Source organism: Lepeophtheirus salmonis, chromosome 4, assembly GCF_016086655.4.
Source record: "Lepeophtheirus salmonis chromosome 4, UVic_Lsal_1.4, whole genome shotgun sequence".
Taxonomy (NCBI): domain Eukaryota; kingdom Metazoa; phylum Arthropoda; class Copepoda; order Siphonostomatoida; family Caligidae; genus Lepeophtheirus; species Lepeophtheirus salmonis.
In genome coordinates, this window is record NC_052134.2 from 42,285,649 (window position 1) to 42,301,259 (window position 15,611).

A 15,611-nucleotide genomic window follows, 5' to 3' on the forward strand; every position below is an offset into this window, starting at 1 on the left:
TCTATAAATTGTCAGGGCTTAGCCGCTTATATATAAATACATCACGTCAAACTAGAAAAAGGGTAATAAAAGAGAATTAACCAATTTGCAATATTGTAAAATTAACCTCCTAAATGTCAACTGCAATACAAGAAATTATGAATAATTGGTTTCTGTTAATTTTCTATAGTAGTCACATTAGGTAAAATGCTGCGGGTTGGGTTACACAATTCAAAAGATACAGGACCCGTGGGCAAAAAAAGTAAATAAACCAACTCGTGGATCATTAATATATGTATGTTATATTTATATATATCCTATCCTACAGGGTATTTATATAATTTATGCTTATTAAAAAAATGATTACAATACATTTATTTCAAAAACAGAGACAGATATAGACTTTAGACAAAAAATAAACGTTGTTCAAAAATTTTTGTTACGTAAGTAAGTTATGTTATATTATGATCATACCTATATTTCTGGGATCTAGAGGGCAAGTTTGTTTTTTCACTAATAAGTGAATTTTTTCATAAAACAAAATCAATTCCCCGTGTCTCAAAGTCTTTTTAAGTTATTGATTGTGGATTCAAAAATGCACCAAAATAATTAAAAATCCAAAAGAAAATACTTATTTGACTAACGGAAAAAGGGCGAACATATATTGAATACGAATATAAAAAGGGAATTAAGTAAAAGAAGAAAAAAGAGAATTAAACAAGTTAGTCTTAGTATGTATCTTCATTTTGTAGAAGAGAGAACACGACAAGTTAGCAAAAGTAATGGCAATGGAAATAAATAAATCACATGCCCAACATTCGAAAAAAAGGCTATATATTTACCAAAATCAAAAAATTTCACATTTATATATATTGTATTTTCTAGAGTGTCAAAAGGTGGGGCAACTTTGATTATATTTACATCAAATGAACAGAAACAACCCAAAATGTTATACAAGGTGGTACCTATTATATAATTATAGTTTATAGTTCAGAATTTTAACATAAGCAAGCTAAATTTAAATAAAATCTTTTTAATTTTTCATTGGTTGTATTTGAGGTAGTAGCGGGTTCGTGCTAGTCTATACTAAAAATTCTGATTAATTCAAAATATTCTTATTTGAATACAAAAAAGAAAAAAAAAATACTTATCCTAATATTTTTATACAATGTATACTTAAATTAAAAATTTAATTTACATAAAATTATAGTTGTAAGTCGGGTACAACAAAAAAATTGGTTACCTACCGTTCATGAATTCCAAATAGAAGTCCTCCCTTTATGATCTTATCTGAATAAAAATAATGTTTTTTTTTTTTTTTTTTTTGGTTCAAATAAAAAATATATTGTTCTATCCCATTTAAGGAACTAATGTCAAAGTTTCAGACATTTCCTGCGTCTATAATAACTAAGTGCTTGATTTATGAATAATGGTGTTTAGCTTTCAAAATAGAAAAGCATTGATATCCACTTTAAATAGAACTTATATTGAAATAATCTTCTTCTTATTTTTCAGAGCTCGTGTACGATAGATGTAACATACTTTCCATTTGATCAGCAGACCTGCATAATGAAATTCGGTTCCTGGACTTTTACTGGGGATCAAGTTTCCCTGACGCTCTATAATAACAAGGACTATGTGGATTTGAGCGATTATTGGAAATCCGGTACATGGGACATAATAGAAGTGCCCGCCTATCTGAACATTCACAACGATACCCTTCCTACGGAGACGGACATTTCCTTCTACATCACGATACGGAGAAAAACTCTTTTTTACACTGTGAATTTAATCCTTCCGACGGTTTTGATTTCATTCCTGTGTGTACTTGTATTTTACCTTCCGGCAGAAGCTGGAGAAAAAGTGACATTAGGAATCAGTATTCTCCTGTCTTTGGTGGTGTTTCTCCTTTTGGTATCCAAGATACTGCCTCCGACATCTTTGGTGCTTCCTCTCATAGCCAAATATCTCCTTTTTACCTTTATTATGAACACAGTGAGTATCCTTGTCACTGTGGTCATTATTAATTGGAACTTTCGAGGTCCTCGAACACACTCCATGCCCAACTGGATACGTGTTCTCTTTCTCAAATATCTACCAATCGTACTCTTCATGAGGAGACCCAAGAAAACCAGGCTTCGTTGGATGATGGAGATGCCCGGTCAGTCCAGGAGAATTCCACCCCCACATCCAAGCTATTGCCCCCCTCCCACTAACAATGGGACTTCCAGCAGCAGCAACAACAACAACAACACTAGTAATAATAATCACCAACATCATCCTCATCCAGACTCCTCCAGTTCTCCCCTCTCTGGTGGGATCAAGCTCACAGCTCCAAATGCACCTCTCCCACCTCCACCCCCAGTGAGTCCGCCTTCCTCGGATCTCATAAAAAACAAAATTGAGATCATGGAGTTAAATGACATGCAAAACACGAATAGCTCACAACCCCAACCTCCCAACTCCTCCTCACACATTCATCATCCCACATGTAAACTCAATCAGAGCCATCAAGGCTCTTTTGACGACGAAGAGGTTGAGGATGAAGATGACGATTTGACGACGTCTCCCACAGGACGAGGCAATCATCACCATCCACCCCCGCCTCATCACCACCAGCATCTTCACCATCATCACCATCACCATTTGGACGAAGAAGAGGATCAAGCGCAGCAACATCCACCGCCACCACATCACCGTGGGGGAAGGAGAAATTCCGACGAAGACGACGGATCGGAAGCTTTCCTCTCTCCTGAGGCATATAGGGCTACTCAAGCAGTAGAATTCATCGCTGAACATTTACGAAACGAAGACGAATACCTTCAGGTACATACATTCTCAAGTCTAGATTCACTCACTAGATATTACTTATTAGTGCTGATATTTTATGCGCCTTTTCTATTTTTTGATCCCTCTATCATGGCTAGCTTTTTTAACAAATTCCCAACTTCCATTCACAAAAGGGGAAGGAAAAAATTAGAAAAAAAACCAAAAAAAAACAACCTTGTAGATTGTCTTCTGTATTTTACTTATTGCCAACTCTTAATTATTTAGACATAATCTATGGATATTATATATGTACATAACAAATTCACTGAATTGAAGTCCATGATATATATTAATTAATATAAAAATCGAAATCCTTTTTGATACCCTTATTGAGTATTTGATTCTTAGAAGTCTACTGCTTTAATTCAGACAAGAATCAACAAAAGAATATATATAAAGAACTAGAAAAACAACGATTCACCTTAATGATAAGACTGAGCAACAGAAAATCTGAATAAATATATAAAAATAGATATTTTTGACCAGAATTTCAGCTGTTCAACGGTATACAAAAGAAGACTGACAATTCATATAAACTTCTTGCATTGCTCTTCAGCTCTCTCTCTCTCTCTATATATATATATATATATGTTCCTTAGACTCTATTCATGAGCATTAATGAAAATAATTGAGAGGTAAATACATTGGAGTTATGTAATATTTCAAAAACTAGTCGTATATGTAGAGCAATATTCGATCTCAAAGTCTATGACGCTTGTTGTAAGTGATCTTTGCTCATTACCCGTCATTAACAATTCATTCAAATATATTAGAATATAACCATACACTCTTCTCATGACTAAACCAGAGACCGAATTAAATTGCTGAAGAATATCATAAATACATAAAAATAATATTTATATGAATGTAATGGCTTGAGCTATCCACAGCTTCCTCTGTGTTTGACTTTCTCATTTTTTAACATATACATACTACGTAAATATACATATATATTTATTTAGTTTTTATTATTTAATTTTTGTGTGTTTTGAGAAAGAAAGCTGCCAAAGAAAGAGTGGGGAGAGTCAGAAAGAAGGAAGAAGCAGAGATGGAAAGGGACTGATTCTATGTATTTATATATCTAGTACTTAGTGTAGATCCTCACGTTCTAAAAATAAATATATGATATTATTAACATGATATATATAACATATGTATGTATTTCAAATTGAGCCCCTTAATATGTACATTGTAATACAGACACTATAAACATACGAGTATATAATAGACTGCTACAAATCATTGAGTACATCTTAGACCTCTTATATTATCAAAAATTAGTTGCAGAATATATTTTTATTTTTACGCTATTAGCCAAATTCTAAAAAAATATTTAAGTGCAATTTTTGACTCATTTTCCTCAAATAAAATAAACTCTTCTATTACTGGAGATAAAGCATCTTAAACCTAAACTGCGATCCAATAGGTATTTTTTGTAAGCTAAATGCACTTCCCACGCAAAAAAATGAGTATTTAATATAGTTAACCCGTTTCAAGTTCAATCCTTTTTTAGTAGAATTCACCTACTAAAATGTTTGGTGACTTTTTTTTGTAGAATTTTTAAGGTTTTTTATCCTACAACCTCCTTTTTAGTTCTGTCTTGCTTTTGCAACCCGTTTTTTTCGTGTTTTCGACCATTTATATTTTGTGTGGATAGTTTTCTTCTTTTTTGTTTGCTGTCAATTTTCAATACATTTGAGAGTGAGACCTAAAAAGGACAATGTAAATTATAATGGCCTCAAATATTGCTAAAGTCAGCTGTTTGATTGCTTACAGCCGGATTTTTGTGAATGAGGGGGGGGGAATAATACTAATCACTAAACCGACGGTACATTGTACAATACATATCAATTAGGGGTGTACCAATGCTCAATGCATCGGAATCGGCCTTTTTGAAATATTGGAATCGGTTTAATACTGCCATTCCACCGATACTCGTCCATAATTATTTTTATACAGTATTAAGCAAAAAAAAAAATAGTTTACTCATTTTTTCAATTTTATTATTTGAAATGGTCCACCAACAAAAAGAGATGAGGATTGTAGGACAGAATAACACACATCACAAATTCTAGCATACAATTCAATATTAATACAGATTAGTATTCATTATTCAATAGATCTTGAGTTAATAATTTTGACTTAAATAACACGTATTTCTTAAAAACAGAGGTGCTAGAAAATTCCTTGTAAATACTTATCATGCCCACCTTCCTCCATTGAAATTGGAAAAGCTATTCAGTAATGCTAGTAATAGATATTTGCCAACCAGGAATAAATATATATCCTTGCCTAACACTAATCAGTTGAAATTAAAACATTAAAAAAAAATCATTTAATTATTTGTTAATATAATTCTTTGATATATAATAAAGAATCAGAATCGTCCATAAAAATAGTATCTGAATCTGCATGGGGTTAAATTTTGATGTAGATATATTCCTACTATAATCACTAGTGTTGATATCCGGTACGGTCTTATGTGATGAAATTTTGAAAGGGTGCACTTAAAAAAACTCTCTTAAATGTCTTTTTCTTTTAAAAAAAGAGGAGAAACCGAATTTTACTACAAGACTGGTCTTAGTGAAGTTAAAGTGAATTAGTTAATTATTATAGTGGTCTTAGACTATGTAGTCTCCCAACACTAATAAATATCAAGTAGTTACTAACATGACAAGTTACTATTAATAAATTATCCTATTATATTTCAGATACGAGAAGATTGGAAATTTGTAGCAATGGTAGTGGATAGAATGCAATTATATGTATTTTTTATTGTTACAACGGTTGGTACCGTTGGCATCCTCATGGACGCTCCACATATTTTCGAATACGTGGATCAAGACAAGATCATAGACATTTATAAAGGAAAGTAATTGAAGAAGAAGGAAATACAGCTGCATTTTATATTGTTATGATGTGGTAAAACAGATTTTTTTTTTTTTTTTTTGTCTTTTAATCTCAGAAAATTAATTACATTTAAAACTAAGCAAAAAACAAAAAAGATATGAGTGAGAGGAACAAAACAGAACAGTGTGAGCTAAAAACTGCAACCGAATAATTATTATCACACAAAACGAGATCGATCATTATGAATATAACAACTCAGAACTCTTATCAAGAAGAAATGATTATATTATTACCTGCCAAAAGGAATAAACGTAATTAACCAATTAATTAAAAAAATAATAAGAAACCTGCATGCTTTAATGGTGTTAACTTTCTTTTTCTAATTTTTACATATTAATATATAGAATAATAAAAATACGATTGATTTTACTTTGTAAAAACACTACAAAAGAATAAACACATAAAATACAAAGTAAATTACATTTTTTTTTAGTTTTTTATATTATATTATATTATTATATAAATATATTTAACTGCCACAAAAAAAAAAAATACAAAATCTTAGATAAAGATTCCTAATTTAAAAAAAAAATTATATAGAAAAAAAAAATATTATGAAAAACGCAATGTTATTTATTGTACTATTATATTAATATTAATATTGAATTGCTCACTTTATTAATTTTTACTGATGTTTAACCGATAATTATTATTAATATTATCAAAGAAAGAATGAAAAAAACCAAAAAGTTTGGCCCCCATATAAAAATCACATGCCCAAAACTAAACTAAATATTACTTTGCTAAAAGTATTCGCAAATTATTCTTTGACTTTTTGGGTTTGTTTAATTTTTTTAAACATTTTTCCCCCCTTTACATTTGATTTCTTCAAAATATTCTAAAACACATTTTATACTTATTTTATGTTATTTTCATATAATTATTTTGAAAACTTTTTTTTATAAATATATATATTCTAGTAGAACAAAGGTGCGCTTTGAAGTAGAGTGACAATCAATGAGATTATGTATACCTACGAAACATCACCTTAATTAATTAATTCTGTAATAATATGTACTGCTACTTCATTACATCATCATTTTAATTGTATGTAATTACAACACCTTTACTTTTCGGATATATATATATAAATTCTTACAAGTATTGTGTTAAGATTTGGAAGTTTTTATATAAATATGATAATTAATTATTATTATTAAATTTACAGATCAATTTTCTATCAAAGCCAAAAATCAGTTTACAAAAATCATAAATAAATAAAAAAACCAATAATTACTACTACTACTAAAATCGCATGCTCGATATAATTACAAATAAATACAAAAATGTATAATGTCATCAAACGTGGTTTTATTTTCATAAATTATTATAATTACATACATCCTATATTTTTTATTGAGTTCCATGAACTTATTCCATCTTATGTAGAAATATGAAAATGATTCAAGTGGTCTGTCTAATCTAAATTCCTAGCTCAAAAATCCACATCGAAAAAAGTATTTATAATTAATTAATCATATTATTCCTTCCTGTTTTGCAGATATATATAATGTCATAAGGTGTCTCACAGAGCTACCATATTTTATATTTGACATTGATATAAATTCCGTAATGGGTGTTCTACACATCACTACCTATAAATTAGAATATTCGAAAAAGCTGAGAAATTCCCAGGAGGCACTCCAAAATCTAGTCATTTGATAACATGGAATAAAATATTTATTGCCTTTAAATATTTTTTAAGGTTCAAATGCCATCTGTGTACTTAATGTTCCACATGATCATCAAATCGTTATGTATATCACTTTTTTAATACACCATGAACATTATTTTTCAACAGCTCTTGCTTTAACTGACGCATGTCAACACAACAGTAATATTGATCCAAAATCAACAATATTTAATATTTTAAACCGATTTTTGAATATAAAGGCCATAATATTTCGGTAAAATATAGAGTTTATTTTCAAATTTATAGGTGGATGGGTGTGCTCTTTTTTCTTGTTTTGCCCATTATATAATAAGTCGTGGGGGTGTTGACATATCCCTCTAAAAGATGAACTCTATCCTATCTTTGCTGTAAATTTATTTAAAAATGCATAATAAATTTAAATATAATTACAATATTTTCCCTGTACTAATGCTATTTTAAAATGTTAAAGGGTCTCCTATATATATCAGTAAATCATTTCATCCCCATCCCCCCCCCAAAAAAAAAAATCATATAAAGGACAGCTGATATTAACAAGGTTCTTAATTCAGTAATTCCATTGTCTCGCTCCCGCCTTCTCCTCGCACTAGTCCCATCTTTAGCTTTAGTCCATATAGGAAGAACTAAAGCTTTAAACCAAGTAGGGGAAAGCGAACGTTAGCCTGAGAAAATAGTAAGGTCAGTATTTTTCATAATGTTTCGCAAGATGTCGCTTATCCTAATAACATCATTCATTTATTTAGTTATACTGAAGACGATAACAAGTGTTTATTTATGTTCTTGTCTTAATAAATATTTACATATGAAAGTTGAGTTAATTATTTTACATTTTAGTTAGAAATTAATTATGTCAGATGTTAAAATTAATTTATCGTAGTCTTCTAATAATGGTTTAATCTGTTCGCTCTGCAACCTGTCTTTAAGGGAACAGATGAGCTTTTTGATCACGCTAAAACTCATTTTGAATGTAACGGAAATTCTTCAAAAGCCTCGTCAATCTCCTCCTATCATTTCCCCCTGAAAGAATTCTAAGGCTTTACTACCGACTGTCGGAGACCTATTTGAACATTATGGTCTTCATGTTTTGGATGTGTTTGATTCCGATGTGAAAGTCCCGGAGGAAGATGAATACTATGAATTTGAGGAAGTCTGTCTGTCTGTAGCATCTTTTACTTCAAAGTCGTCCTTCGTACGACCAAAAATAAGGGTGGGAAGCCTTCTACCATGTAAGAAGAAAATATCTTCACATTAGGTTTGTTTTACGAGAAAATAAATTTTCTCGTATGAAAATAAACTTTTTCGGGGTTTGGTATCTTTTTCGGATGGGAGGTTCGAACAAGGAAAGTGGTCTCCAGAAGATATAAAATAACGCATTAATATGCCCAAAGGCATAACTTTTACTCAAATTATTAGCATATTTGTGTGTACCATCCTTGGGGAATACAACCAATGGAGATGAAATCGGGAGTGCTGAAGACATCTTTTCCGCATCGCTATTGCAGGGTGAGTAGGTTCAATGTAGTTCAAAATATCATTTATTTTATTAAGACCCAAATTCCTTTGTATCTCCTTAGATAAGTGAAGTTTGAACTGTGTGTTTCCTTAAAGTTATCCACTCGCTCCCATTGTCTGCCAATATATCCTCTGGATCTCCGTTTTCGGTACCAAGTTTTCCAATGGAATTTCATAGGTGGTGTACACGAAGATCCTTTTACAACTACCTATATATAAAGAATGGTTCCAAGTTCTTAAATGTGCTCTTATTCCAGGATCTTGTGATGCATGATGTGACACAATAATGTTTTAATATAAATTCAAATTACTAATATTTAGATACAATGAATAGTCATGAAAAAGATATCCAAATTAAAAAGAACTAAATGAATACACAATCAATAGCAAACCACTTAAGAAATATATTAAAATTGTCGATATATTGTTACAATTATTCTAGATTATCATATGAGACTAATTAGTTTTACATCTTGTACATAGTAGGTGGACACTTCATGAGAAGGTCTTCTCCAATGGAGATACATGTGCAATGTGAGTCTCTTCCCGTAAATGAATTGAAAACTAAAAAGTTAATATAAGCTTTACCTACAAGTTGAAAAGAAGGAACACAAATTCAAGCATAATTTATATACTTTATTTCTTTCAATTTATTATGGAAGATATATCTTTCATCTTAATAATACTTAATAAATTCCGATTTCAATAAGGTCCTCTTCTGAAGCCTTCTCATGAAGGTTCCATGAATATCTGTCACCTGTAGTCCGGTGTTCATTTGCCCTCCTTTCCTTCTAAAGAACCAAGCGTTCCCTTTGCTCATCAGTATTGAGCTGTCCCAACTTCCGATTGAACCTCATGAGTTTCCATCAATTTATCCACCCCCGGATAGAGCCCAACAAATTATTGCATGAATGTTTTAAAGATGGAGCCTTGTCAGAGAAAAAAAACTCAATAGATCCTACTCACGGACCTCCTGATTAATTTTAGAATAGAACTCCTATAAAACATGAAGTCAGGAATGTTCCAGTAGGTATCATTCAACAGTGGGAGCAAAACCATATTGTCCATGTAGGGATCAGTTTACCTGCAGAGCTCCTCTCTAAAGTTAGTAATTGCTCTTGATTTGGTCAAAAAGCTCATTTGCTCCCTTGAAGAACAAGTTGCAGAGCTATCCAAGCAGACCATTATCGGAAGACTTCCATACATTCATCTTATGATCTCACATAATTATCACTAATATAACTAAACTATAGTTAATAGTTATTTATTAATACTACCTAGAATTAGAAGAATATAATATAATATATGTTCATATTCTGCTTTCTACACTTCTAACTCAACTCCAGCTATTTTTTTTATTTTTTATATTAATTCACGAATTTATTCTAGTTTATAGTTTGTAACTAGAGTTATTGTTTACTTGAAAGTAGAAATAATAACAAAAGACTGCCTCCAGCGGACAAAAAAAAGTAAATTTTGACCAAACATTTTTTGCCTGTGTATTATTATTGCCCTCGTTCCGCTATTAAAGCTTTATAAAGAACTATAGGGCTCTAGGGAGGAAAGGACATCTCTATCAATACGAGGCGTCATCAAATTTTATCCTACCGATTGGCTTAAAAATTGTCAATTGTAGATTGTCCCCAAATTTACTTATGTTAATTAAATAAAATTCACTTTCTGTGAATAATTGAGTATATATATTTATTTTTTTTCAAAATATTTTATTTTAGAAATTGAAATTTGGAATTTTTTTCCCAAAAAAGAAATTTTTGGGAGAACAGCTGAGGAATTTTGAAAACTTTCCTCCAAAAAATTAATTTTTCGAGAATATTTGTAGAATTAAAAAATAATAATATCAAATTTTATACTTAAAATTTAATTTTGGAAATTTTTTTCCAAAAATTTGAGTTTTTGGTTATTTTTGATTTAGATGGCAAATTGTATTTTTCAATTATTATTTAAAATACATCTGCATAGGTATTTTTTTTTTTTTTTTAATCGTTCCATCACTAATGGAAAGTAACACTCATGATTGGCTAGGTAATTATAAGGGAAAGTCCTGGTTGAACTAACTAAGAGTAGAATTAAGGATTAATATTAGAGTAATTCTTGTCTATGGCTATAAGGAAGTGAGATTTGTGTGTTTTTGTTTTTAATATTCCTTTAATTGGAAAGATAGAGTTGCGCAAATTAAGTATAAGTAAACATTATAGTATTAGAATTACTCCAACTAACCTAGGAATCTTATGTGAAGTCTATAAACATAAAGTATAGTTCTTTTTCTAGGAATCCCCTAGACATTGAGTTCAAGAGAATAATTTATCCCGAGTGCGTTGTCCATGAGCTACGATTGTGTTTATGTTCTTCTTCTTATAGCAGCTAAATTAATAAACCTAATTATGACTACGCTTCTTTACTACCAAACATTATTTATATTGTCAAGGTGAACAGGTTCATTTTTTTAACATACCTGCTGGTTATATTTTTCACGAATATAGTGCTTAAAATATTTTATTTAACAATTTCCTGAACTCTGATTGGATACATGCGAATTAAATATTGTCGAGTTATGAATATTCCTTACTAATAGTTAGAGCCTGGGCATTGAGTGAGTGCGAGGAAAATGCGGGAGCGAGACATATGGTACTGTTGATTGATTAAAATATGGTTTTGGAGGATAGAATATCACGTGATTCTGCTATATAGATGAAAATCTTATATATTTCATGTAACACTACAACAGTTAACATAAAAATTAATATACATTTTCCAATTCAAGAATATTTGCTTTACTTCTTGAAACTTCTTGAAAAATCTTTCATATTTCTATATTACAGATCTATTAACATTGATATCTCTTAAATTTTTTTCCTGAAAGTCTCTAATACGTCCTGTTATATAATGAGTAATCAAAATTTAATGACTAACACTTTAGCCGCAGCAGTAGATTACTAGTAAATTGCTATGTCAAAGTATTATAACATATATTTGTGATTAAATATTACATAAAAAATATTATTAGAAATATAAATTTTATGTACATAGAAAATCCAACAACTTAATGATGACAAATGATACGACATAGAAGTTATTAATATTAAATATTACAAATGGATTCTACAAATTATTAGCAAAAAATATGAATTATATATATGTACAAAATATAATGAGACATTTTGTACTTATATTAATAGAAATAAAATCTGTCTTTATCCTATTATACTTCAACTACAATAAAACAAATTATAATTATCTTAAATAAATTGCATAGCTACATGTTCAAATCCATGGTAATAGTTAAATTTAGTTGAACAATTTTTCTCCATTTCTCATCATATAATATATAAAAAAAGATATTGTCTTTTTTTTCCATCCTGTCTATGACATTTTTTCTATACATTCATGAAATGTTAGGTCTTGTGTATCAAAAAGCACAAACTGAAAAATAATAAAAATAAAGAAAGAGAAAATTAATTTTTTAATAAAAAAACAACCACACAGAATCAAAATTTATTCTTTTATTCTCAAAATATTGAAGTCAAGTCTCATTAGTAATCTTAGAAATCCAAATTTAGTCACTATAGTTAATCCATGGAAATAATAACGTAATTAGCATCATTATATGGGCATGATTTTTTTTAATCAATGCAAACTTTACAAAAAAAAAAATCAATAGACATTTTGATTTTCTTTATCTTTTTAAATAAAAATTTGATATGTTATTTGTATTTTCTACAAATTAATTACGAGCTTGATATGAAGGAGTATCTCTTAAACAAAAAATAAAACTGTAGATTTTTGACTACAATCTAAATTATTGTGCTTATCGACCGTAAATGTGCTTAAATGTGCCTCCAAACATTTGCAATAAATGTTAAATAAGTTGTCTTTAAAAAATAAAATCAAAGTTTTGAGCTTATAAAAATAAAGGGATGTTACAATTAAGAAAAAATAATTAAAAATGTCAACCTGCCATTGGATAATAGTTTGGTTCCTGACAGGTTAGCATGTAACAATCCTCAATTGCTGATTGGATCTTTTCTTTTCCTTTATGTTTTTGAGGATTGATTGATAAATGAAAATAAAATTTATATTTATTCTGCACAACATGCAACGGCGTCTCAGATATTTAAATATAAGTAGAAGTTTTCTTTTTTTTAATGTTCATGTAATTGATCAGATGAAGTGCACTGATTAATTATAACTAGTAAACATTATAGTAATACAATTGCTCAATTAGATCTTTAAAGTCCATATACGTATATGAAGGAAAATCATTCTTTCCGGCTTTTGTGTAGACAAGGCCGTCACAATTGTCACACTTCCATTTATAAACAATATTTTGCATTATGTATTCAATCTACATTTTGTATGCACGTAAATTTTACACATATATATATATGTGTGTGTGTGTGTGCGTGTGTTTTAATAAATATACTCATTTTAAAGGAATATATTATTATCTATATGTATGTATGTATATCTCTTGATGAGGCTTTGAAACTTTGCCAAAAAAAATAATATAATCTTTTTAAATAATATTTTAATTTTTTTTTTTTTTTTTTTAATAATAATAATTTTGTGACTCAATAACACTTTTAATAGTGATATAAAAGAAACATTACTTTTGATAAGAGGGGTGTATACTATTGTATAGATTACAATAGGTTTCCTTGGGAAAAAAACTTAAATCGCTCATGCGTTTATATCCATCAATTATTTTGAATGAGAATTATTATTGATCATATATATTATAAATCAAAAACTCATAAAACATTCAAAAAAATTCCCCAAAATATTATGGTAATCTTTATTCAACGCAACCTAACCAGATTATTTTATGAAAACTCTTTAATAAATATTCAAAACTAAATTGACCAAAAATCAATCAAAATTGACCTGTTTTAAAAACATTTTTTATTGAAATGTCAGGTATATTCTATATCTTCAGGTAGGATATAAGCCTCATGAATTTTTAATAAAAAAGACATTAGCTTCTAAGTTTTACTCGATTTTTTGGTGGTTATATACATTAGGGTGCATCCCGACTTCCCGAGTAAAAAATATGGCATTGATGGTATGGTAAAAAAGTTCTAGCTATAATAAAAAGACACAAAAAATTAAAATATTTTTAAATTCTAATCAATTTTACGGGGTCCACAATAAAGATATTTGAAGTGAAAATATTATAGTAGCAATTACTATGGCAAGCTACGCTAAATATTCATTTTTGCATTTTTTAAGAATTATGTATTTAATATTATTATGGTTAACTTGCAAATCCTCGAAAATATGTTGTATTTATTTTGGTTAAGAAGATATACATGGTTACTAATTTAGAAATATTGCTTTAATTGCTTAAGGAATCCAAATAAAAGAAATTGCATCACTTCAGTGGGATTCAGAACTTATGGGTACTAGGTTGCATCAAACCACCATGATTTCAAAAATGTTTTTATTTCGTTATGGTGATATAGAAAAAGTGTTTTACCTCATAAAAAATGATTGTGTCAAAATTTTGGTTAACATTTACCGGGCCCATATCAATGGTAAAAAATGGTAATATTGCAAGATTTATGTCCAGTAACTAAATAAATGAGACAAATGTAAACTAAATGAAAAGAAATATATTTCTTGTTTATGTTTTTTGCACGATACATAAGACATCAAATAGTTTTATTTGTTTTCAAAGTTAATCAAAAAAAAACAAGAATTTCGTTTTTTGATGGCTAAAGTCCGTAATAAACAAATCAAAGGTAAATACATAATCTTCAAAGTGATAATCTTCACAGCTACTCAGATTTACTCACTATTACATTAGCTTTGTCTCTCATAATCATATCTGTTTCTACTATTTGTAAAACATAATGAAAAGCTCTTCTAATTTAACAACACCTGTAAAGTCCTAGCTTAGTTCTTCCTGCTAGTCATTAATGACGTTATTGGAGTCTAACTTTACTTGAAAGACATATTAGATGACAAAGTTATCCACTCCGTGACTTTTTTGTTCAGGAAATTAGTCTCTAAGCTCAGTAGTGTATAACCAGGAGTAGCATGAAATTAAATATCTAAGTTTCGTAGACCGTGTTATGTCAATTGGAAAACGGGGTTTCCCAAAACATGTAACAAAGGGATATGTATGTAGGCCCTGTCTTTTACCGAGCTCATATTTCATTACTATTAGCCTCCATAGAGTATCATTCACTTAATTGAGTTAAATCACTGATGAGCGCAAGTTCTGCGGTTAAATACCACAGATGACGAGATAGAGACGATAGATCAATCTTAGACACAATTGTATTGATTACTTTATATTGCTTGGATTTCTGTTACAGACACAAATCATTCCAAGTACGATTCCACAATAAACTGTATATAAAACATACAAAAAAGACAAAAATAATTTGTCGCTCTCATATTTGATATATATGGTTCCAGGTGACAAAGGTAAGATATTGAGTTGTAAAATAACTGTTTTGGTTGAAAACAGCAAACATCCAGCAGGCCTTGTGCACAGCAATAGGACACTTGATTTATAGGCTTCTATTATCAGGTCTTTGAATATCTGTGTCATACCTTACCAATGTGATGACGACATGATGATCAGAGTAACAGCCGTCCTAAGACCCATTCAAGACAAATACAAGCAGCAGTATGCAGTTTCTTTCACTCGGATTTCTTAAGCCACTAAAGCAATATTTCTAGA

At 29.7% G+C, this 15,611-nt stretch overlaps 1 protein-coding gene across 1 annotated transcript in view; it reads left to right on the plus strand.

Annotated features, from left to right (window-relative positions):
* nAChRbeta1 (nicotinic acetylcholine receptor beta1) overlaps positions 1-6,130 on the plus strand; it is a 59,865-nt gene extending 53,735 nt beyond the window's left edge. The window contains exons 5-6 of the mRNA XM_040710162.2: positions 1,495-2,805; positions 5,520-6,130. Coding sequence (XP_040566096.1) covers positions 1,495-2,805; positions 5,520-5,684 — 1,476 coding nt within the window. The 3' untranslated portion in view covers positions 5,685-6,130. The remainder of the gene's footprint in view (positions 1-1,494; positions 2,806-5,519) is intronic.
* The last annotated feature ends 9,481 nt before the right edge of the window (positions 6,131-15,611 follow it).